Source organism: Lactuca serriola, chromosome 2, assembly GCF_051521515.1.
Source record: "Lactuca serriola cultivar US96UC23 chromosome 2, Lser_US96UC23_V15, whole genome shotgun sequence".
Lineage (NCBI taxonomy): Eukaryota > Viridiplantae > Streptophyta > Magnoliopsida > Asterales > Asteraceae > Lactuca > Lactuca serriola.
This window is the reverse complement of record NC_136409.1, coordinates 141,949,940-141,969,866: the sequence shown is the minus strand read 5'-3', so window position 1 is coordinate 141,969,866 and position 19,927 is coordinate 141,949,940. Positions and strand designations below refer to the sequence as shown.

Genomic DNA, 19,927 nt, shown 5'->3' with positions numbered 1-19,927 from the left:
AATTTTATAGATTGAAATTGGTAAATTGTTTAACCTACCTTCATAAATTCGCAGTAAGATTACGACATTCCTCTTCTTAGCTATGAATTGTTATATTAGATCCTAGCATTGAATATTTAATTTGGTTTAAAATATTAAGGATTTATATCAACTAACTAAAACTATATCTCTTATAAAGATGTCTACTCAAGAAGATGCTACTGTTGCTCAATCTTCCACCAACAACAAATTCTCTCTACTATCGATCCTATCTAAAGAGAAATTTGTTGGTCCAAACTATATGGACTGGATGCACAATCTCAAAATGACTCTTCGATATGAGGGTAAACAATATGTCCTCGAAAAACCTCTAATTGAAGTCGACGAGTTAACTGCTACTCTAAAGGAGCTTGCCACCTATAAAAAACACTATGACGACGCAAGAAAGCTCGCTTGCATCATGGTTTCAACCATCTTACCTAACTTCCAAAAGTTCTATGAGGACTATTGGCCATACAAGATGGCTTGGATCTTGCAGAAATGTTCCACAAGAGAGCGCGTCAAGAAAAGTATGAGGTCGTCAAAGCGTTAATGGTCTGTAAGTTGAAGGAGGGAGAGTTTGTATGCAATCATGTGTAGAGAATGCAAAGATACGTGGAGTGTCATGAAAGGATAAATGTGAATTTTGATGAGCAGTTAGCCGTGGACATGGTCCTTAATTCCTTACCACCTTGTTATGATCACTTCATCCTTGCTTGTCATTTTAACAACACATAGATCACATTGGCCTAACTTCACAACTTTATGTAGACAACTGAATAAGAGATGAAGAAGAATCAAGTCCCTTCTACTCCAAGTTCTCTTGTCCTTGACATTAGGCAAACTAGAGGAAAGAAGAGGCAGGCTAATTCCAAATTAAACTGGTAGGGAAATGCCTAAGTTGGATCGTCTAGTAGTGGGTTGAAGGTAAAGCCCTTTTTATACATTCCTGTTGTTAGTAACACCAAATAGGTCACCTGCTACTATTGTAATAAAAGGGACATTAGAAAAGAAGTTTCCCTAAATACTTGCAATACATCAAGGATGAAAATATCAATCCATTGTCGGTAGGTATATACACTATTCAAGTCAATAACTCATAACTTACTCGTTTATGGGCCCTTGATACAGGATGTGGATTTTACATTTTATCTAATTTTAGGGGATAAGATAAGATGAGGAGGTGGATCATGGAAGAATAAATATGATCATAAGGGAGATGCGATCTTCTCCTGTTACCAAGATTGGAACTTATGGTCTTGTGCTCGGTGGTGATGTTAGGATAAATTTGATTAATTGTTGTTATTTGTCAGAAATGACGTGACACATTATTTATTTTCATGCATTCTTTAGACAAGGTTTTCGATATTCTTTTAATGATATGAATGGTTTGATTTTAGCTTACAAAAACATTGTTTTTATGTTTGAAACATTACCTTGTAATGGTTTGTATGAAACTGTGATTTGTGTTGATAGCTTAGGCAATAGTGTATTCAATATTGATTCGTATAATGGTGTAGAAAAACCATGCTTATGGCATTGTTGTCTTGGACACATTAACAAGAAATGCATCACCCAACTCCAAAAGGATGGTGTGTTGGAATCATTTGAATTAATGTCAGATGATGAATGTGATTCTTGTGTTTTGTGTAAGATGAAAAAAATCACCTTTCACCAAGTATTGTGAAATAGGTGAAGTTTTTTTTGGATCTCATACACACAGATGTGTGTGGGCCCTTCAAATATGTTACAAGGGATGCAAATCGATACTACCTGGCAATTACATATGATTATAGCAGATATGGGTATATATACTTAATCAAACATAAATTAGAAACCTTTTAAAAGTTCAAGTAGTTTAGATACGAGGTCAAGAATCAATTGGGCATGAAGATAAAGATGCTCCGATCAGATAGATGTGGAGAATATCTTAGTATCAAGTTCCACAACTATCTAAAGGAATGTGCAATAGTTTCACAACTGACTCCACCTATGACAAACGCCCATATCCTTAATCTTCTCCCTACTCAGAAGGTTGCCAAAACTTCTCACAAGGTGTGGACAGGGAAAGTTTTCCTCGTTAGCACATATCAAGGTCTGGACGAGAGAGTCATGAAAAGCTAGAACTTAGAAGGAGAGGTGTATTTTCATTGGCTACCCATAAAATTATTTTGGATACTTGTTCTAAAGACCTAGTGAGAACGTGGTCTTTATAGCCCGAAGAAGAGTCTTTCGTAAGAGAGAGCTCATATTCAAAGAGGAAAATATGAGTGTCATTGATCTGCGAAGGATAAAGGATATGATTATAGTCATTAGTGGCAGTGATACGTTAAGAGTGACTGGATATAGTGACTCCAACTTTCAGCGAGAGCGAGACAACTTTTTTTCTCAGTTGTGTTGGGTGTTTGTGTTAAATGGTGGAGCAATGACTTGGAAAAGCTCCAAGTAGGATATGGTGGTTGATTCTAGATGTGAATCAGTATATCGTAGTGAGTGAGGCATCGAAGGAGGCGGATTTGTTGAAGAACTTCATCGACAATCACATAGTAGTCCCAACCATTCAAGAGCAATTGGAAGTTTTATGTGATAATGAAGACGTGGTTGCTTTGACAAAAGAGCTCAAGGATCATGGTAGATCCAAACATATCGATACAAAGTACCATTACATTAGACATAGGGTTGAAGATGGTCATCTCCTGGTGAAGAGAGTATCCTTAGAAGATAATCCTGTAGATCCTTCACAAAGGCTCTGAGTATGGTTAAGCATAACCAACATGCTAGGAGTATAGGCTTAAGAGATGATATTAGTTTTAGTAGTTATTTGATATTTTGAAACTAGTAACAAATAAATGTAATTGACTTTGGTGATTAAATAATAATATTATTTATGAGTATGGTTACTTCCTTTTTCAATTGTTTATACTATTGTAATTGACTAGAATGACTTTTGGATAGAGAGACTGATTTACTGGTTTATTATATGATTAATAAATATCAATAAATAATTTGTTAATATATTCTGAAATTAATATATTAATTAGTAATTGTATTATTTAATTAATAATTAATCAAAAATTAATTGAAATTAATTTTGAGATTAATTAGATTAATTAAAGTGCAAGGACCTAAGCTATAATTTTTCAATAGTTGAGCAAGAGAAGGATTCTAGAATATTCTAAGAAGGGCCGAAAATTTGGTGGTTCCTTAGGGTTTCTGGATAATTCCATATAGATAATATGGATAATAAGGAAACTAGATAAAGTCAAGATTTGTAATAATATTATTTTATTTCAAATTTTGGTTATCTAAGGATTTCTTATCAACTATAAATAGGGCCTTAACCTTATACTTTTGTGCCACCATTGATACCCAAGGAATTGCCGAAAAATATTCTCCCTCTCCTATCTCCTCAAGTGTTCTAAAGTGCTAGGGTTTGGGTACGAGCCATCACAGGCATTAGATTTCTGATGCTTGCTTTCTAGAGCTTCTTCAAAAAGATTTTGATTGATTATTTACAATAATAATCAAAAGGTATTTAAACCCTAATCCTTTTGTGAACTTCAATAATAATAGGGTTTTCCTAGGGTTCTTTAATGTTTATAGATTATAGCTATCAATAGAGAAAACTTAAATCCAAATAGGTTGCATGTGAACTTAAGGGTTAAGTTTTTCCACCACATGTTTTTATTATAACCTATAAAAACTATCAAGAAGAACACATTATGTGTTCTTGATATATGGTGGTGAGAAAGAGCTTGGAGTAAAGGGTTACTCTGATGCAAGTTTTTAAATCGATATAGACAAGTCACGCTCGCAGTTAGGATTCATGTACTTGTTGAATGAAGGAACAACTTGGAAAAGTTCTAAGCAGAGCACCATAGCGGACTCACCAATCATTTCTAAATTTATAATAGTAAATGAATTTGTTAAAGAAGTTTTTTTGATGAATAGGTTCAATAGAGATCTTTATGTAGTTCCCATAGTAGAAAATATCATATGATTCTATTATGACAACAAAACTGTTGTATATTTAGCTAAAGAACCCACAAAATATAAACACACACTACTTATACTCAAAAATTATCATTAAATCATAAATATTGTTGAAGAATAAGACATCATGATCAATAGATTATCTTTAGATAAGAACTTGGCGTGTGTGTGTGTGAGTGTGGTAGTTTGTTTGTTTTTTGGATGCAAGAACAAATACTTCATCTTCATGGTTATCATTTAAAGAAAAAGAACAAACCTATTTCTCATGATTGATTTTCAAATCTCGAGTTATGGAGATGAGCAAAAATTGTTTTTCAATAACACACAAATTAGACACACTTCTGGGTTTGAATAGGACCTGAAGATTTCTTGAGTTTTGAATCTTGAGTTCTTGGTTCTGAAAATAGCAAAGAGAAAGAAAAGAACATATGATTTGAGTTCTTGAGTAGGGAAGAGCAGTTAGCACTAGATCTTAATCCAATATTGGTACGAAATTTAAGCATATAAGACGATACTAGGTACTCTAAAATCACAAAATTTAGGATTAGGTATCATCTGTACGGATGCTAGTACTGAAAACCAGTGCCTTTTCTCTACCAGTACCAATAATGTTAGTTCGGTTCAATACTCAATATCGTTTTTACACACATATAGGTATTCATGATTCTCGAATTGCTATCGATTTTGCCTCATGCTTAGCTATTCTTGAATTCTCGTTCTTGGTCTAATTTGTGAAAAGGTGTGACTTATTTTTTCATTATATATATATATATATATATATATATATATATATATAAGAGAGAGAGAGAGTTAGATTCATATGTAACATGTAAATATTGTGTGATCGTATGACTAATTCTGGACCAATCAACATCCAAGGACAAAACTGTCATATTGTATAATTTCTGTTAAACAATTTATTAAATAACCTTAATTGAAATCCTATAATTTAAGGAATTTAACACATATCACGTTGTGCCCTAGGGTTTATTTGCTTTCCTTTTTTTCTTTCATATGTTGATGACATGACAAGCGTAGAAGGTTGAAGCGCACATTATATGATGACTGTCGACTGGAGACGTACACCTGACGACCTAAGTCCAGCGCACCTCCTTCGTTTATCTACAAGGTGGTTGTTAGGAGTACATGACTCGTCCATGCTCCATCTTCTTCAATCCGCCCAATCTTATTCACTCTACAGGTAATCTAATCCCTTTGCCATCTACACCATTCAATCCCTATCAGATTGTTATTCTTAGTTCCGATTCTTTGATTCTTTTGGAATTGTGAAATCATGATTATAGTTTACCAGTTCTGTTTATGAAAGTATTTTGAAGTTGTGATTATAGTTTACTGGTTTATTTTAGAATTGTGATTTAGTGTTTACCAGTTAAGTGACTATTGAAAAATGGAGTTGTGATTTAGTTTTTACTAGTTTAGTTATATAGTGTTTAATGGTATATTTTTTATTTCATTTAAATGAATTTGATAACATTCCTACAAAATAATGAAATACGCTTAACTTCGTATATTTCTCTTGACATTCTTAATAAATCTAATAACATTCACATTGAATATGTTGAATTTCTTATAATTTCATTCATCTTAAGAGGTGTCACAAATAGTAAGGTACTAAGAACCAATGCTTGTACACAACACATATTCTTGAATAACATAACATAACTATAGATTAGATTTCGGGTTTTGACATTTTATGCATGGTCTATAGGCTGTGAAACATGAAATATATGGAGTAGTCACTAAATGTATAAATGGCCTTTTGGTTTTGTTCTATTTCTTACTTTCTACGATTGGTGTTTTGTTATCATGAGAATTGATGATTCATTCTATAGGTTGGAGATGATACACAGTTAATGTGTTGAGTTGCCTATTATCCCAACTTGAAGAATTTTGGCATGCAGATAAAACATTCTCTACAGTGAAGTGGAGATTTATAAATGGATCTGTAATCAATCATATTTGAAGGAATTCATGTCATGTAGTATGCTATATTAGCCCTTGGGCACACTAATCTAAATGAAAAGGCCTTCCAAGATGAGTCATTGCAACAATTCACAAAATTTGAGCTTCTTTCGTGTTCTAGATTTAATGGTTCCACCATAAAATCATATGTGTTCTTAATGTAGTTGATTCAGAGAATCTTGAGGTTTTTGAGAATTCTTTAATAATTCTTTTAGAATGGATTAGACTTATACTCAATTGTAGAAGAACAAAATGTTTTTATTCTTTAAGAATTCTTTTGGAATGGATTAGACATGTCCTTGGTGAAGAACAAAATGTATTTTATTTTTTAAGAATTCTTTCAGAATGAATTAGACATATCCTCTTTTGTCGAATAACACAATATTTTTTATTCTTTAAAAATGTTCTCTATTCTTTAAGAATGTAACTAATTCCATTCTCATATAATATTATAAGAATGTTTATTATTTTTAAGAATTCCAATATATAATTTACCTAGTATCCAAGTATTTTAACCTATATTTTAAAAGAATGCAAACACGTATAGCTAGCAATTACATAATTTTCTTATTAGAAAGTGATTTCAAAATATTTAACAAGCAACGTATTCTTAAATAATTTATTTTAACTACAAATTAAAAGAATGATAAAATAATAAGAATGGGTAATTTAAAAAATAAAAATAAAACAATTGCAATTACAATTAGTGGAAATAGTTCATGCATAATCCAATCCCAACAAAATCTAACATCTCCTTAATATTTACATTTTCTATATTTTATGGTAAACAATTTGACTAGTTTACCTTATGGTTGTTTAAAAATAAAATATTATTAATCTTTTTAAAATTATGTACCATAATGTTATCCTCCATTTTAACTTTTCATTATTTAGATCTAATATACGTAAATTGATCATATAATCAATACCATATTTAGATATTTAGAGTTCATAATAAATCTTAAACCTCTCTTTCTCTCTTTCTCTCTCTCTCTCTCTCTCTCTCTATATATATATATATATATATATATATATATATATATATATATATATATATATATATATAGGTAGGTTCAAATGTTTTTCACATCTATTGTGTGCTAGAATGCACCAATAGGAATTTAGTATTAATTATATGTATATTAAATGTTATCCATACTTATAACTCATTTTTATGGAAACTAATTAAATTCGTCATTAATGTCAACAATAATATTCTTTCATAATAAATTAATATATAGAAGAATGAGAGTGTATTACAGCAGAATGAGAGTGTATTCTAGTAGAATATACTCTCATTCTTCATATTTCATACAACTTTATTGTATTTTAAGTGGTTGAATCTTGAAACAAAGTACGGACTCATATATAAAAACCTAGATGTAAATTCATTCTGAAAGAGTGTTATTGTTGGCATTAACGACGGATTTAATTAGTTTCCATTAAAATAGAATTATAATTATGGATATCATTTAATATATATATAATTATAAAAATCATTTAATATCTATAATTATTTAATTAAATAATTATTTAATTTACTAAATTTCTATTGGTACATTCTAGCACACAATAAATGTAGAAAACAAAATAACCTAGTCATATATATATATATATATATATATATATATATATATATATATATATATATATATATATATATATATATATCTTTACTATCTTATAAAAGAAATCCCACTATTTCTAAAAATAGATTGAATATAATAATATTATTTTTTTAAGACGTTCAAATCATTAAGCTAATAGTACAAGTAGTCATCAATAAAATAATATTAAATTTTAACATGTGTTTTGAATCCTTATATTTCTCAACAAATTCTATCTCATTCCCTAAATTTTGGATAATTCAAAATTTGAAACCATCAGAAAATACATCTTGATTCAAATATCTCTCCTGCAGATGGCTCTTTCTTAACAGGTTTTTATTTTAATCCTTACTTGTAATTGATTTCATCATTTTTAATTTTTTGTATTTTTATCTTATAAATATATTGGGTGAAGGCTTTATTATATCAGGTTTGTTCCTAAAAAGGTTTTTACAATGTTTTTTTAATGTGTTGGCTTTGCAGGTTCAAAGAACTCAACCAAGAGGGCCGTTAAAGCATTGTATTATCATTAGTTTGTATATTTTGGCATCTTACTTTTGCAATAAAGAACGGTTAAACACAAGATTTGACATGATTAAGGTAGTTTGTATATTTTTCATCTTGTTTAGTCTAAAAATGAAACATTTTTCATCATTGGTCCTTATACTATGAAGTTTTATCACATGGACTTCCTGATTACGGTGATTATTGTCCTTATTATAAAGTCCTATATAGATTTTGTTCAATATTTTAAGGTTTCGAGAACCTAAATCAATATGAATCCTTGAATTAGATACCATCGTTGAAAATGTTTTAATTTGTGACCAAACTTGGTTTAAAATCACAATGAACAAGTTGACACCTGAGTATTTTGGCCTTCTTAAAAGCCTATTTATCGACTTTTGAATCATAACACCTGATATTCTAAAGGTTTATTTTTATAAACTGTTATTTATATATTTTAGCATTTTACTTAGTAGGACATTAAATTAATAAACGAATTAAGGAAAACAAAAAAAAAATAGGACGATAAATAGTACAAGTGGTTTGGGTATGTATAAATGGAGGTAATAACCATTTAGGGGGTGTTTGGCAAAAAAACTTATTGCTTATTAGTTTATTAGCTTATAAGTTAATAAGTAAGTGTAAGGTAACTTATGAAAAAATGACGTATTGGAGGTTCTCCACCGGAATAAGTTATTTTAATCCAAACACTTTTTAAACTTATAGTGATGTGGAACCTAATAAGTTGTTTTAAAAAAGCTTAGCCAAACACCCCCTTAATATGATATGGTAATGCTCTTGAAAAATAAATATCATTTAATATTCATTTCTCGAAGTGAACGCAAAATCGTTTCAACTCTAAAGAGATCAAATTATTCGTCACCCGCCGCTTTGTGCGGGTAGACGGCTTGTATATATATATATATATATATATATATATATATATATATATATATATATATATATATATATATATATATATATATATATAATACTAAAATAAAATAAAATAAGAAAATGTATTTTTCATGGTAAAAGTCCCTATAAATAATGAAACCACATTAACAAAACACAAAAGTTTTAATAATTGTTTTTACTAGGTTTGTTTGTTTTAGAAAATTAACAACAAGAACCAACCGTCGTAATTTTTGTTGTTTTAATTGACGGCAAAATATGATAGCGGTTTTTTACGCATTGAAAAATAATAATTTAGGTTTTCTTGGAATGTTTCCGAACATATATTTTGTTTGAATCCAATTACCCCACCACAACAGTAAACTAACGTCCCATCAAACGTTCAAAACGATGTTATATATTATACGTAATGTGTTACATTCGTACTCAACAAGTAAACAGCTATGCAAGTTTTAGCCATTTCCATTTTGTTTCTTATTATATTACTATATATAACTTTTTGGTTACATGATCGGATGAGGAAATTGACGGCGGGGGTGGCGGTAGTAAACCCTAAACCCCACCCCAGCTAACCCACGTTCGGCAGACAAGCTTTCTCCTTCACTGTTCCAGAAAATGCTGGTTTCACAGGTCACTGTTGGGTCCCTCCGGTGGTTGCCAGCTGTGTGAAAGCCCCAGCCCTCCAATCATTCAATGCCAACCTAACTCTTCTATTCTCTCTTCACTCAGATAATCACAAACAAATATCTCCGGTTGCAAGTGTGCTGGCTTCCCAATCACCATCTTCATACTTTCCCACTATATTCAAATATAATAACTCTTTTTTTGAAACTCATGATTGATTCAATAGACTCTATTATTAATTTGGTGAGTTGGTTATAGTTGTAATAATAGGGGAATGTTGGGGTAGGAAAGGAAAAAGAAATAAATGCATAATGTTGTGGAGATAGCCCTTATAACACACTAGTCACTCCGCTTTTTCTTGTTCATCTACAATTAGAACAAAACACACTTGCAGGGTTTCTTTCTAATTAAGGTACACTTTTTCTTTCTTTTTCTGGTTAACCAGAATGTTATTAATGGATGTTTGTTTACAACCATACATGAATTAAAACTCTGTAGGTTGAGTTTGAGATTGTTTGTACTGAAACTTGAAAGATGGGCTACTGGAAATCGACAGTCGTTCCGAAGTTTAAGAAGATCTTCGAGAAGAACACCACCAAGAAGACAGCTGCTATCGAAGCTTGCAAGTCCTTTGATGATGCTAAGGTCTCTTAACATATTTCGATTATATATATATATATATATATATATATATATATATATATATATATATATATATATATATATATATATATATATATATAGAGAGAGAGAGAGAGAGAGAGAGAGAGAACTGATTAATGGTTTTCGTTTCTTTCTTTATTTATTTTCTGGTTTCTTGAATTCTTTTACTTACGATATTCATATGTATGTCCACACAGGAGGAGTACAGCAAAGAGTTTGAAGAGAAGAAAACTGAGCTCCAAACTAAAGTAATAGAGATCTATGAAGCTTCTGCAACTGAAATCAAGGTTCCTGATGACTCCCTTCCACCACCTGCTTGAACTTTTATTAATTCGTGTTTACTTTTCAAGATGTGAGTTGGAGTTGTTTTAGAAATATGTAGTATATAAGTATTTGTTATGTGAATACAGGCTTTGGTGAAGGAACCTAAAGATGCTTCTCTAAAAAAGAACTCCACCGGGGTTACCAAGTTTCTTGAAGAACTATCCAAGATAGGTACGTACATGTCACTCAAGTTGAATTAAATCATTTGAGTTTGTTTGATTAAACATGACTTTACATGCACAGAATTTCCGGGGTCGAAACCAGCTCATGAAGCGTGTTCCAAGTTCGGACCAACGTTGGTTCAGGGACCTATTTTCTTTGTATTCGAGAAGGTGTCGACGTTTATTGTGGTAGAAGAGAAGGAAACAACGAGCAGTAAAGACAAAGACGTGGCCGTGGAGGAAGAGAAGAAAGAGGAGGTGGCGGTGGAGACTGAGGTAAAGGCGGCGGAAGAGGTGGCAACCCCGGCGGAGCCACCAAAGGATTGCTGATCGAGATGACATGATCAATTTATACTATGTGAAGAAGATGGCAACAATTTGATAAACCTGTTATTGTTTTTGTATTCGTTTAATTCTTGAAAATTACACTTTTGTAGCCGAAGTACTTGTATTCCTATGGTATTTTACAGTTTTTGGTGTATTTATATATATTACTTATTATTCATTATTTTAATTTTTTTTGGTTTTGATCAGATTGGTATCATATATTTTCATAATGTTTTACAACATCCTCTTAGTCTTCATTTGCCACTAGGCTGTGGGGAGTGGTCACAGTCAATCCACCAGCTATCTCAGCACAACATAGGTATTTTATCATTTCACAGCCAAACAACCAGGGTGTGAAAATGGTGTTCATTGGTGGGTTGGTAGTGAAGAGGAAAAATGAGGAGAGAGAATGAGAGGAAATGTGAGTGGAAAATTTAAGAACCGATGAGAATGCATGTGTTCTTCCGTCTTCACATACACTAGAACTCACTTCACAGCCAAACCACCGATCTTTGGGGAGGTGTTCACTGGTGGGTTTATGTGACACATGTGTGCCACATAGGAAACTCATGCGTGAGTATGAACCCACTCTGGATAGCCTTATGAACATTGCCACTGTGACAATGCATCATATGTTTGTTATAAACAAGTGTTATGTAAATGGACCATCTTTTGTAATTTTAAAAATCTATATGAGATAAAATTTTAATTAGTATCGAATGATTATATAGCCTAAGTAATTTAAAATGTGAATGAATATGTTTCCAAAAAAATTCGACCAACACTTCATAAATAAAACAAAATAGGTTATGAAAAAGATGAATTTAGTAGTAGATGAATGTACATGATTATCCATAGAGAGAATAATTAATCTTCGTTTAAGGTGTACTTGTATGTGTAAGTTGACACATGTAGGTTATAGTAATTAGTTTTTAAATGTGTAAAACTATATATAGCCTAAAAGCTAATAATCTCTTGTGGTACCTGACCGCGTACTAGCCCCCTCTCCTTCCTCCGAACTTCTAGTATAGCCTTTGGAATCATTTTCTCGATCTACAACAGAGACACCCGATCTTCTTAAAACTGGGTCGAAGGCTCAACTCGTGATATGATCTCCACTTCGTCCACCAAACCGAAGAATAATCAATCTCGAACATCCTTATAATGAAAGACAGAAATGATTTACTACGAACTAGACTTTACCCCCTTGTAGCAGAAACCGATATGAAGAAAAACATGCCTTTGTTCAATTTGTCGACTAACAAACATCAGATCTCTTTTACCTAGAACACGGGAGGATGGAAGAGCATAACCTCGTTGTAGAAAACGAAATCCTAAGCCATTGGCCGACCACCCAGACTCGAGTTGCAATCCTCGAGGCGATCAACACAATCACTTCCTTCTTAAGTCCTGCGACTCAAACTGGAACTATTTTGAACAAGGCCTTTTAGACCTTAGAATCATCTAACTCACACAAGTCTGCACCATTTAGAAAAAATCTACCATGGCCACTTAGGCTCGAACAACTGCCAAACTCATCCTTATCCCGAGAAATCAATACCGAAATACAGATAGAACGGGAAACAAGATCCAATTAACCCTTGTGATATGCCACACTGTCTACTGGAAACCTGCTCCTCGGTAACCTTTCAACTCTTCCTGATCTCCATACAAATCATGTGCTTCCGGTAGTATTGGGCCCTCAATACATTCCACACCTATACGTACTTGTCCCAAGAATTGTCTCAAGGTTCCCAAGTCACTACACCTGATCGCTAATAATCGTAGATACACATGATCTCACAAGCACATACTACCAATCTTCCTATTCTCTCCCTCTAGGATTCTTCTCACACATATGCATGTACTAGCATACCTTAACACTTTTTTCAGGTCACTAGGAATTCCCTCCCCACCCTACTATCTGCTACGGAAGAAACTTCTACCAATTCCAATTAACTATTTTACAAACACAAGTACATGAAACAGAGATTAAACAGTCCTTCGTCTGAAAGATCTTGCAATACAACGGCTGTACTCAAACAAGAGTTGTAAAATAGGGCCAAATCAAGCATTCTAAAATTATTTAATCTTTGTGGCATGCAACCTAACGTATTCACTTAGTGGTTAATTAACATCAGTATAGGTTTCACATAACCCAAAGCAAGCAGCATCCGCGAAGCAAATCGCACAAGCAACAAGGCATCATAAATATTAGGAAAGATTTAACACAAAATTCCCGAAGATCCTTAACCTACACACTATCATGCATTTCTAACAATTCACATATCAGGCATAAAAAGGCGTCTCTCCTAAGCAGGCATTCTAGCATGTAAACCAGAGCATATCCTTATCCTACTTCTATTATGTAATTCATACTATATCATCAATAACATATCAAACATGTATGGATATTCTAGGAATCATTTACTTGAGCTTCGAATGACTGCGAACATCACATCTTCTTTTCTTCTTTCAAGTTAATTCCTTTTAAAAAAAGGTTTATAAAAATTCAGATCCTTAGTTTGAGTTTGGAATCACATGAGTGTTCATCCAAACCCCTCACACCAGGGCTCTGATAAAAACTTGTAATGTCCTAATTTTCAGATAAGAGATCACAAGGAAGTCAACAAGAGGTTAGAAATTCTTTACTTATGTTGTTTTTTAAAGTAGGATGCTATTATAGTAAAACATAGATCCTAGGTTGCATGTGCACTTAGGTATATCAAGTTTTGATTTTTCCGTTACCTATGTGTTTTGTACTTGATGCTATGAATCCCCAACAGTGATATCAGAGCCTAATTATTTTAATTATGGTACAAAACTTTATGAAAAATGAAATTTGAAAGAACCCTATCAATCACAGGTGCAATGTGCCCCTCTACCTGGCGCGACGTGCCTATCAGGTTTTCAAGATTTTCGAGCCATCTACTAATTTCACAAATCTAGGGATAGAGATCAATTTGAAAATATTGTTTTAACTAGATACATCTAAATATTTAAATTTGATAATTAATTTGAAATATTATTTAATTTGAATCTTAAATTTGAATATTTAAAACATTGCATCGAGTAATTAATATATACTCCACTTTTAATTATAATAATCATTTGTTGTAAAGTTGCTCTGAATAACATTTACATGAAATTTTATCATTCATGTAAATGTTATTCAGAGCATTTTATCATTCCTTGGTACATTGAAAGCTTTTACTAAAAGAGACATCTCTTTTTGATATATTTGTATGTACAATATTTTCATTAAATATCCAAAGTAATTGTTTTTGTTATAAACCAGTTTCTTTACATTGAAATGGTATAAAATGATTCAATATAACATAAACATAATAACAAATGTTTATTCTTTCATGTGGTATTAAAGACATATAAAATGCAATAAAACAAACAAAATATATTACCAATTCGAAAACATATCATTCAAACCATATTTGAACTTGATAATTCCAACTTGACTACCTTCAACTCGAGGATTGTTACCATGCTCATTAGTATCTTGAATAACAACTTGAGTAGGGGTTTCATTGACATAAAAATTTACAAGAGTGTTAGGGGGGATCTAAATTGACATCTTCACCACTGGCTTGAGCTTTCAATTCATATATCTTCTCTCTATACCACTTGTTCGGTAGTTGTGGGTCAATCCAACGAAAAAGCCCACATTTATGTATTCATCATTGTAGTTTCTACAGGTAAGGAACCTCCGTCCAGGATTCTTTAGTGTCCATGTCGTCCACATTCCAACCGGATGTCCACGTCCGCACAGTCTCACGTTACTGCTTGAAGACGACGAAATTGATTTGTCCTAATTTATCTTCTTACGCTTGTGGGTTTTCGAATATGGGAGTTGGAGTGCATGCTTTATTTATGCAACTAAATTCCAAAATATGGCCCTATAATGTAAAACACTTTACAAAAGAATAATTCCTAGCAAATTGGTAACAAAAGTTGCAACATACAATTCCTCAATACTAAAAATTCAACGAGTTTTATTGCCGTTGCAAATTTCCATAGCTAAATATCTAGGAATACTCGTTATCATAGTTGCTATGGAATTTAATATCATGAAAATGTCGTCACAAATTAGCTAGGTTTTTTTTCCATAGCAAAACAAGAAAAGGAAATCAAATTTCATAGCATAACTCACTAGCAAATACCTAAGAATGCTACTTACATAGGAAAGTAACTATGAAATTGTTTTCCATTGAAAAATTTTATTGCATATTAACCATGCACGATAGTTAATTCCATAGCAGCAGTACAACAAAAAGTTTTTTTGTAAAAAATTTCGTTGGAAATTGCCATGAATGTTTTTGCTATATAAATATCGGTAGCATAATACCAACGGATTTGGATTCAGTGACATTTTCCCAAGGAAGTCTCATGCTCGGTACCGAAAATAAATTCCATACACAATGTGGTAGCAACTTTGTTATGGAACGACATTCCATAGCATGATCTATTGTAGAATAACAACGAAAAAAACGTTCCATAGCACCATTCCCTAGCAAAATCGTGTGTTTATTATAGCGAATAATTATAGTTTAGATTCCTCACTAATCTCAATATCTACATCAATATCAGTTAAGTAAGGAGTAGCCAGGCAGGACAGTTAGGAGGCAGGACCCTTTCTACATATAGTCTTTCTGAAATCCAACAACCAAGTCAACATGACCATTCTAGACACCTCTCCCGTAAGTAGATCAATCAGTATTATAACTTGAAATCACTGAAAAATAATAATTATAAATTCATAACAATAACTATAAATATAAATATAAGTTACACTAAAAGTAATATAAGTGTATCTTAACTTATAGAAATTTCTAGTGAAAAGTCGGCAATTATACTGGCAGAATTCTGACTCAAGAGCTTCTATTTGTGGGGCTCTTTGATGCCTAGAGCCTTGCTAAACACCCCTAAGGACTAGAAGGACTTGGACACAAGAAGAAAGAAGTCTTGGAGTGAATGGATTTGCAAGATGTGAGAAAATGAGTGATTTTCCCAACTTATTTATAGGCGCCAGGAAGGAGGACACCTAACATAATTTTAGGTTACTCCTAGCGTAGTGGCATTGGCAGCAAGCAATACGTATGTTGATTTTAAATCTTCAAAAATTCACGACTTTCGCATAAGAGCTCCGTTTTTGACGTTTTTTTATATCCACGCATAGCTATCGACGAGATCTACAACTTTCGTTTTTTATATCCACGTGTAGCTATCGACGAGATCTATAACGTCAACTCATTTTGACATTATTTTTAAAATTATATTTTTAACATGCTTAAACTGTTAACGTCCATTAAAAAATTCATAACTCTCTTATCTGACGTCCGTTCTCGACTATATTTATATCGTTGAACTCCTTAATGAGATCTTCAATTCTCGTTTGGATCGTTTCGATTAAAAATCGACCGATCTAAAATTCAATTTCGGAGTTATATACTGCTACGTTGAATCTTAGAAAAATCATAACTTCCTCTTACATAGTTAGATTTGGACGTTCTTTATATATACGCTCTCGGTATAATGACTACTACGACTTCTGTTTAGACTCATAGGCAAAAAAGTAATTTATCAAAAGCTCGCTTTTTACGATACTCAGAATCGTTCCGGTTTAATCGTGAAACTTCAAAAAACACATAATTTCTTCATCGATGTCAGATTTCAATGTTCTTTATATGTACATAATCATTGTCACATATACTATAACTTTTGTTAAGGTTATTTGTCCTAAACAATCTTCTATCAAAAAATCATTTTTAATGTGTATTATCTCTACTAGCTCGAATATGTGGGCGTTACAGTATTGGTGCCTACGGTAAATAATATGACCACATGTTATGCTAGATAAACATGAGATCTCATTACTCAATTTGACCCGATGTTTAAACTAGGAAACTCAATATGATCCGAAGGTTATGTTGTGGAAGATTATTAAACAGACATACTTATTAGCAATATATAACCTATTATTAAGAGCGATGTTTTACAAAGAGGACACATATCGTTGGTTATGATTTTTTTTTCAGATTTCCTTATTGTGTTCATGTAATCGTAGGGATGTCATACATGGAAAGTATGATCGTGAGAATAAGACGTCAGGAGGATGTATTGTCCCTAATTTTACTTTTACATGTACCACTTGTACTCGAATTTTGTTATATGTATAATGTACTACAACATGTGTACGTGGTTGCTACAAATTATTTCCCATTTTTGTTACACTCTACTTTTGTAAATATTCCCTCTAAATTTTGATCCTTATGTTATATATAAGAAAATTGTAAATCGTATTTTAAAAATGGGGTGTGACACCCTAATTTTATGGAATTATTGAATATACATGTAAAATGCAAGATATGGATGAATTGGGTGAAAACCACACATCAAAAATATGAATAGACGTTGAGTTATAGCTCGAAGTCCTAAACAACGGGCGTGTTTGGCAAAAATAGTTGTTAGCTGGAAGCGGGTAGCTGGTAGTGGGAAACTGTAACTTTTGTTTGTTATATGAATGTTTGGCAAAACTAGCTGGAAGCTTTTAAAATATATAAAATTACATAAAAGGACAACAGATTAAAAATAAATAAATAAATATATATTTTTTAAGGGTAATTATGGAAATTGATTTCAAAAGCTCAATAACGTTTTGTTAAACGCTACATGAAGTAGCTTTTAGATTTGGAGCGTTTTGTTTAAACTAAAATCTAAATGCTCGTACTACCAAACGAAGCTTTTTGTTTAAACTAAAGCGTTTTGTAAAAAGCTAAAAGCTAGAAGCTCCTAAACGCTTCCAAAAGCTTCGTGTCAAACACGCCAACATCTTAGGGGTGTCTTAGTCATATTTGGTCATGGTCAAATACAACATGAGAAGTTGAGGAAAATGTCATGAACCTATCAACATCTTAGGCATCTTTGTAGTATATTTGTTAGGACATATATTCTCTTTGGGCATTTTTGGTGAGAACAAGCATTTGATATAACAAGAATTAGGTACAAAAAACCTAGATAGGGTCTTAGGACACCACGCCGAATGACCAGAGTCCTTGTAGCATATTTTTTGAGTAAAATCAAAAACATCATAGAGCACGCAAAACACAACATCTAATGTCTTACCTAACATCATGGGACGTCTCCAAAGACGTCACTACCATGAGACCATACTTATCATATTTAAAACGCTTTATAAGAAGGGAAGTTTGTGTTATTGTTTTTCATCAATCCCATGATGCTTTTCCTTAGTTTTAACAACTTCAATGGGTCCCAAATCCTTCCCTAAACACTTCCAATCCATCTTGCATCAAGATCAAAGACTTATTCCAATAACATATAATAATTCTTTGAAGATCGAATCACCATTGGAAGCAAATTCATCATCAACATTATGGTTTCGTTTTCTTTTCTAGTATTACATTAGGGTTAAACTCCTCCTATGATCTTAACTGTAAGTAAGTTTCGTTTTCTTTTCTAGTATTACATTAGGGTTGAACATTTTATATTCATAGAAAAATTATTTAGGTTGTTTTCTGTTTAATTGATTAATATTTACCATTATTTTTTTCTAAAATAACTTATTGCTTTATATGTAACATAATTCTATTGTGGTCTCCCCCACCGTGATAAATACTTAAAGTGATGTGTAAGATAGAGGGCATAGATGTACAAAGTTTGATCCCATATTTAAACATAAACTAGTATAGTCATGTTTATGTGGTCTAAATGAACACAAAAATAGTAACACTCGGTACAATACAATCTTAGTAATAAAAATTAAAAGTGCGAGCATTTTCTCGATCTACAACAGAGACACCTGGTCTTCTTAAAACTGGGTCGAAGGCTCAACACGCGGCATGATATCCACTTTGGCCACCAAACCAAAGAAGAACTCACATACTTGATTTGTAGATTCCTCCGACTCATTAAACTGAAACCACAAAATCAAACAGTCTGTCGACCCTCCGAGCATAATACTCATTTCTCCCCCATGTAGGCTTCGAATTATTACCGACTGATGTCTGTAACAACGAATCTATAGACTGGCTCAACCAGATGCCTACCAACCTTGGATCTAAAAGTGCAAAACAGGGAATGCAATAAACCTTTGGATAATAATCAACCAAACTCGAGGAAACTTTGAGTCTCATTCATAGCAAAGTTAACTATGATAACATTTGATTGATGAGGCACCTTAAGAACCGAATCTCCCAATCAAAAATTTCATTCAGATGAATGAACCACAACCTCTCACTTTTGTTGCATGAGTGAAGGAATATAAGTTACTATTGAAATTCTTGTCGTTAAAAATTTTCCTCGTAATTTTTTTCAAGGATTCTTTAGAATCCTTTATGGTCAAGGACGAATCAAGGATTGGTCTGATCATGAGTTTAGAGCAAGTTTTCGTCATTAATATGTCTTCGTGGGCACATGTATTATCCCCTCATCAGGAAGTTGTTGGGAAAGGAACTTGATATCGTTAGTAGTTCCTTTTGGAAGCGCCATGGATCTTGATTGGGGTGCGGTTTAGCCACTCAGGTTGTGAATATAGAGAACATGGTTAACTCGCAATGTGGGTCGTTATATTTGGTTAAGATAGGTATTGGTTGATTAGTTGATCATATTTAGAGTCTGATATGTGTATTTCTACATAGGAATCTTTCAGTAATATATAAGATCGTTAGGTTTAGTGTCGGTTAATTTTCGATTGATTGGTCTTTCTATTCCTTGTTTGAATCACGGGATCATTTGAGGTTTTTCGAGCAGTAATAGTTAAAGGTACAGATGGTGCGT

General features: G+C 32.5%; 1 protein-coding gene across 1 annotated transcript; it reads left to right on the top strand.

Moving 5' to 3' along the window:
- The first annotated feature begins 9,860 nt into the window (after window positions 1–9,860).
- On the top strand, window positions 9,861–11,306 carry LOC145086900 (plasma membrane-associated cation-binding protein 1-like). Its single transcript, XM_079024751.1, has 5 exons — window positions 9,861–10,056; window positions 10,143–10,289; window positions 10,505–10,594; window positions 10,718–10,802; window positions 10,875–11,306. Exons 2-5 carry the CDS (start codon window positions 10,179–10,181, stop codon window positions 11,120–11,122), a joined length of 534 nt encoding a protein of 177 aa, XP_078880877.1. The 5' UTR covers window positions 9,861–10,056; window positions 10,143–10,178; the 3' UTR covers window positions 11,123–11,306.
- The last annotated feature ends 8,621 nt before the right edge of the window (window positions 11,307–19,927 follow it).